A 6,675-nucleotide genomic window follows, 5' to 3' on the forward strand; every position below is an offset into this window, starting at 1 on the left:
GCCTCCTGAGTAGCTAGGATTACAGGCACATGCCACCATGCCCAGCTAATTTTTGTATTTTTGTAGAGACAGGGTTTCACCATGTTGGTCAGGCTGGCCCCCAGCTCCTGACCTAGTGATGTGCCTGCCTCAGCCTCCCAAAGTGCTTGGATTACAGGTGTGAGCCCCTGTGCCCGGCATGCCTGGCTAAATTTTTTTTTTTTGAGACAGAGTTTCACTCTTATTGCCCAGGCTTGAGTGCAGTGGCACAATCTCGGCTCACCACAACCTGCTGCCTGGTTTCAAGCAATTCTCCTGCCTCAGCCTCCAGAGTAACTGGGATTACAGGCATGTGCCACCACACTTGGCTAATTTTTTGTATTTTTACTAGAGACAGGGTTTCTCCGTGTTGGTCAGGCCAGTCTCCAACTCCCGACCTCAAGTGATCCACCCGCTTTGGCATCCCAAAATGCTGGGATAACAGGTGTGAGCCGCCATGCCTTGCCCTGCGTGGCTAATTTTAAAATTTTTTGTAAAGATGGGCTCTTGCTGTGTTGCCCAGGCTGGGCTCAAGCAATCTTCCCATCTGTGTCTCCCAAAGTGTTGAGATTACAGGCAGGAGCCACTGTGCCTGGCCTGGTCAGTTTACTTTTGACAAAGCTATGAAGACAATTCAGTAGAGAACAGAGACAAAGAACTCTTCAAAATTCATCAATAAAAAAATATAATTTGTTTTAAGAAGTGGGCAAAATTTTGAACAGATACTTTACCAAAGAAAATATGTAGACTGGGCGCGGTGGCTCATGCCTGTAATCCTAGCACTTTGGGAGGTTGAGGCAGGCGGATCACTTGATGCCAGGAGTTGGAGACCAGCCTGGCCAACATGGTAAAACCCTGTCTCTACTAAAAATACAAAAATTAGCTAGTTGTGGTGGCTCATGCCTGTAATCCCAACTGCTTGGGAGGCTGAGGCATGAGGATAGCTTGAACTCGGGAGGCAGAGGTTGCAGTGAGCTGAGATTGTACCACTGCACTTCAGCCTAAGCAACAGAGCAAGACTGTCTCAAAAAGTATATATATATGTAGAGGCAGATGAGCATCTTTTCATGTGTTTTAACATAATAGTCATAAAGGAAATGCAGATTAAAACAACAGTGGGATACTACACACCTTTTAGAATGACTTAAACAAATAGTGACAATGCCAAGTGCTGGCAAATATGTGAAGTAACGAACTCTCATGCACTGCTGATAAGAAGGGAAAATGGAGCAGCCACTTTAGAATGGGGTTTGGTAAAGTTAAACATACATTTAACCTATGATCCAGCATTTCCATTCCTAGGTATTTGTCCAAGAGAAATGTAATCCTTTTCTGTTACACAACAACTCATACATAATGTTTATAGTAGCTAAAAACTGGAAGCAACCCAAAGGTCCTTTTGGCGAATCGTTAAACAAACTGAGGTCTATATAATAAAATAATACGTAATAATAACAAACATATAGGCTAGGCACTGTGGCTCATCCCTATAATCCCCAGCACTTTGGGAGACCAAGGTGGGAGGATCGCTTTGAGCCTGGGAGTTGGATACTAGCCTGGGCAACATAGTAAGGCCTCATCTCTGTAAATAATAATAATAATGTAAATAAATAAAATTAAAACATATGGAGTCTCAAAAGCATGCTTTGAGCTTAGTGCTGAGGGAAAGAAGCGGAACTCAAAATGCTACACATTTTATGATCCCATTTATATGATGTTCTGGAAAAGCAAAATTGTGGGAACACAATATAGTGTGTTTACTGGTGGCCAAGAGTTGGGTAGGGGGAGGGGGTGACTATAGTCGAGCATAAGGAAATGTTTTGGGGTGATGGAACTTTCTGTGTCTTAATTATGGTGATGATTACATAATTATATGCATTTGTGAAAACTCACATAATTATATACCAAAAAGTAATGTTTTTATATGTAGATTTTTGACAAGTCAATAGAAAATAATAAAACGTGTGATTCTTGTTTTCTTTAAGATGCCTTGGCTTTGCTTTGGGAGAGGATTCCAGAAGCCCTCACTTTGCTTTGGTTGAGGCCCTCAGAGGGTTGACTGCCTTGAGTTCTCTGTGTCTTTAGCACTGGAAAGTCTCACCATGGTGGTAGTGGCAAGTCTTTTTCCTTCTTCTTTTTTTTTTTTTTTTTTTTTTTGAGACGGAGTCTCCCTCTGTCACCCAGGCTGGAGTGCAATGATGTGATCTCAGCTCACTGCAACTTCCGCCTCCTGGGCTCAAGCGATTCTCCTGCCTCAGCCTCTGGAGTAGCTGGGACTACAGGCGCGTGCCACCACGCCTGGCTAATTTTTGTATTTTTAGTACAGATGGGGTTTCACCGTATTGGCCAGGCTGGTCTCAAACTCCTGACCTCATGATCTGCCTGCTTTGGCCTCCCAAAGTGCTGGGATTACAGGCAGCAGCCACTGGGCTTGGTTGTCTTGCTGTCTTTTTCTCTCTTAACAGAACAGAACATGGGAGTGGGAGGTTGTAAAATGTATTTTTTTTTTTTTTTTGAGACAGAATCTTGCTCTGTTGCCCAGGCTTGGCTCATTGCAACCTCTGCTTCCTGGGATCAAGTGATTCTGCCTCAGCTCCCAAGTAGCTGGAATTACAAGTGTGCGCCACCACTCCTAGCTAATTTTTGTATTTTTAGTAGAGACGGGGTCTCCCCATGTTAGCCAAGGCTGGTCCTGAACTCCTGATCTCAAGTGATCTGCCCTCTTCAGCCTCCCAAAATGCTGGGATTACAGGCATGAGCCACTGCACCCAGTTACAATGTATTCTTTTTACTTGACTTTTTTTTTTTTTTTTTTTTTTTTTTTGAGTGGAGTTCTCACTCTTTCACCCAGGCTGGAGTACAGTGGTGCAATCGCAGCTCACTGCAGCCTCTGCCTCCAGGGCTCAAGTGCATCTCTCACCTAAGCCTCTCAAATAGCTGGAACCACAGGCTTGTGCCACCACACCCAGTTAATTTTAAATATTTTTGGTGGAGATGGGATTTCACCATGTTGCCCAGGCTGGTCTTGAACTCCTGAGCTTAAGTGATCTGCCCACGTTGGCTTCCCAAAGCGCTGGGATTACAGGCGTGAGGCACCACACCTGGCCTGTTTGACTTTTTTTTTTTAATGGACTTTATCCAGGCAAGAATTACATACAATAAAATTCACCCATTTTTAGTGTAGAGTTGGATGAGTTGCAGCAGATTTGTATACTCAAGTAAGCCACCACCTCCACAAGCAATATCCATCAGCCCTAGAGGTACTGTCATGCCCATCTGCTAGAGCATCAGTCTTAGCTGTAATCCAGATGTAAGAGCCCTTCTGGACTTGCTGTTGTCATCTAACGTTACTTCTTTTTTTATTTTTTATTTTTTTTTATTTTTTTCCCTCCTTGCTGGGCACATCCAACATTACTTCATAAAGGCCTTGCTGTATCTCCACTGTGTGCAAATTGTCCCTTCCAACAGCCATGTGATGTTTGATTTCAATGTATTAAGGTTTGTTAACCATTTTCCCTCCTCTGTGGTGTGATGCCGCAGTTCCACCACAGCGAAATTTGTGCACATCTCTTTCAGTTAGTCCCTTAGGCGTAATTCTCAGGCCTGTAGTCCTTGCTAAAAAATTTTCCCATATAGCAATACTTTGTTTTCCTAAACAGGCTAAATCATCATGGAATGCTGCCAGCCCTGGGTGCCTATCTCAGCCTCATTGTGTCTTTGCTGACCTTGGATGCTGTCTTCCCTCCCTCTTAGGAGCTTATTATTTTAGTAGTTGTATAAATGTAACTGCCGGGTCATTTCAGAGTTGTTTATATTTTTTAATTGCTAATGAGGATGAAGTTGTTTTCAAGGATTTTTTTTTTTTTTTTTTTTTTTTTTTTTAGATAGGGTTTCACCATGTTGGTCAGGCTGGTCTTGAACTCCTGACCTCAGGTGATCTTCCCGCCTTGGCCTCCAAAGTGCTTGGATTACAGGCGTGAGCCACCACGCCCGGCCTTCAAGGATTTTTTTTTTTCTTGTTACGCTAGGGGGAACTCTTTATAATTCATGTCCTTTTATTTATTTGGGTGGTTTTTCTTATCAATTTAGATGAGTATTTTTATGTAGTATACCTTTGTAGGTGTTGACATTTATTTTAAGGGTATGATACTGAGTGTATGTGTTGGAGTTGTTGACATTCATTTTTATAGAATGATACTGTTAACCTTTTTGTTTTCTAGCTGGTTTAGGTGAATTTCGAATTCGTGACCTGAATGATGAAATTAACAAGTTGCTGCGGGAGAAAGGACACTGGGAGGTCCGGATAAAGGAGCTGGGGGGTCCTGATTATGGAGTGAGTACATGGCAGCCCCAGTGGTGAATCTCGTCTAGTTTTCTAGCCCTTGCAGCTCCCAGCCTATTCTTGCCATAGTAGTCCCTTGATTCAGGAAACCTGTGAACAGGTTGGGTAAAATGATACTGGAAGACTCCACAGCATATGCATCAGAGCAGAGAGGGCATCTGTGTGCACCAGCCAGAAGCCCTTGTAGAAGCTGCTTCATCTCTGGGCCTCGTGTTTAAAATGACTATGTGGCCGGGCGCAGTAGCTCACTCCTATAATCCCAGCACTATGGGAGGCTGAGGCGGGCGGGTCACTTGAGGTCAGGAGTTCAAGACCAACCTGGCCAATATGGCAAAAGCCTCTTCTAAAAATACAAAATTTAACTGTGTGTTTTGGCATGTACCTGTAATCCCAACTACTTGGGAGGCTGAGGCAGGAGAATCACTTAAACCTGGAAGATGGAGGTTGCAGTGAGCCAAGGTCACCACTGCACTCCAGCCTGGGCAACAGAGCAAGACTCTGTCTCAAAAAAAAAAAAAAAAGGTCCATGGTCCTTCACTGGGTGCAGTGGCTCATGCCTGTAATCCTAACACTTTGGGAGGCTGAGTCAGGAGGAGCACTTGAGCACAGGAGTTTGAGACTGGCCTGGGCAACACTGTGGGACCCTGAATCTATAAAATATTTAAAAATTAGCTAGGCATGGGTAGCACATGCTTATAGTCCCAGTCGCTCAAAAGGATGAGGTGGGAGGATTGCTTGAGCCTGGGAGGTGGAGGCTGTGATCACGCCACTTGGGTGACAGAGCAAGACCCTGTCTCAAAAAAAAAAAAAAAAAGACCATGGTTCCTCACATTCTTTGAGCGCCTTAGAAACTGGAGACAGCCATTCGTTGGCTTTATTGTCTGAGGGGGCCTTAGAGACACTCCATTCTGTCCTTTTTTTGTACTTGTATAAATACAATACTTCAGAACCGTATCTTTCAAACTTTTAGGAACGTGGCTCATTGGTAAAACACACACACACACAATCACAACCCATCACACATAGAAAGGTGCTGAAAAAAACACTAAGTATGGTATACTTTGATATTTTTTATTTTGTTCTGTTTTGGTTTTTAAAAAATTAATGTTTGTGGCTTGCTTAACTGATTTCATGACGCACTAATGGGTCTTGGCTTTGAAAATTCCTGCCTCAGAGCCTAATTTGTTCACACTTTTGTGATGAGACCTACCGCAGATCACTGGAAACAGTAGTATTTAATCAGTGGACTATAACGTGTTGTATAAGAAGCTTGCAGTTTTTCTACTTGTTGATCTTTTCACCTTTGAGAAAGTCTTAACACTTAACCATAATTCTCACTCTAGTACATACAGATGGAGCATTCAGCCTTCCCACTGCAGAAGAGGAAAGGCACTCCCATTTCTGCAGCACCTCTTGTGTCCAGGCACTGCGCTAGGAGCCTTTTCTTGGGAGTCTTGCCTAACTTCTTTTCTTCTTTTCATTTGTTTTATTTTTGTTGTTTTTTATTTTCTTTTTTATTTTTACATGCTAGTCTTCTCTGTATCATTCCGATTTCAGTGTATGTCCGTCCAAAGTGAGCACTTGCCTGACCTTTTCAGCAGTTCTGTAGTGGAGATTTTATTTTACCTGTGAAGCTGCTTAAAAGCAGCTTATTAATCCACCTACGAAAGTGGCATCAGACGTATGAAAAAATTAATGTGTGAAATGTTAAGTTCCACCACCCAAATTCAACACTGTTAATGTTTTTCTGTATTTCCTTCCAGAGATTTTTAATGCTTAATAATTTCATTTTTATTTTCTACATACAAAAGTAATATGTTATCGCTAAGTTCAGAAAAGTACAAAGAAGCAGAACAGCACTCAGTCACAATGCCATAACCTAAGAGCACCCACTTGAATATGCTCTTCCATTTTTTTTTTAATCTTTTTTTTCCTTCCATTGTTTTTGTATGAATGACATAATTGAAATGATACTCACTGTATGTGCAATTTTGGTTCTAGGTTTTGTTTTTCTTTTCAAAATGGTAACTTTGATTGTATAAACAGTACATATTTTTGTGCAGAGAAAAGAAAATATACAAAAATTATAAAAAATATATATTAGTATATACATTATAGATATATATTTTTATATAATTTATATAAAAATATAATATATATTTTCCTAGTCTCCAAAATGACTGTGATTAACATTTTCTATTTCTCTTTCTAGAATTTGTTCTCAAAATATGTATGTACTTTTATAGGAATTTGTTAATATTCTAACTACATGCTTTATTCTCTTAATAGTGTATCAGGAATACAGTTTCATGTCA

At 41.4% G+C, this 6,675-nt stretch overlaps 1 protein-coding gene across 1 annotated transcript in view; it reads left to right on the forward strand.

Moving 5' to 3' along the window:
- ISY1 (ISY1 splicing factor homolog) overlaps positions 1 to 6,675 on the forward strand; it is a 34,113-nt gene that overhangs the window by 8,303 nt on the left and 19,135 nt on the right. Inside the window, exon 6 of the mRNA XM_032267945.1 lies at positions 4,239 to 4,351. Coding sequence (XP_032123836.1) covers positions 4,239 to 4,351 — 113 coding nt within the window. The remainder of the gene's footprint in view (positions 1 to 4,238; positions 4,352 to 6,675) is intronic.

Source organism: Sapajus apella, unplaced genomic scaffold, assembly GCF_009761245.1.
Source record: "Sapajus apella isolate SASKATOON/1434 unplaced genomic scaffold, GSC_monkey_1.0 scaffold174, whole genome shotgun sequence".
NCBI lineage: Eukaryota > Metazoa > Chordata > Mammalia > Primates > Cebidae > Sapajus > Sapajus apella.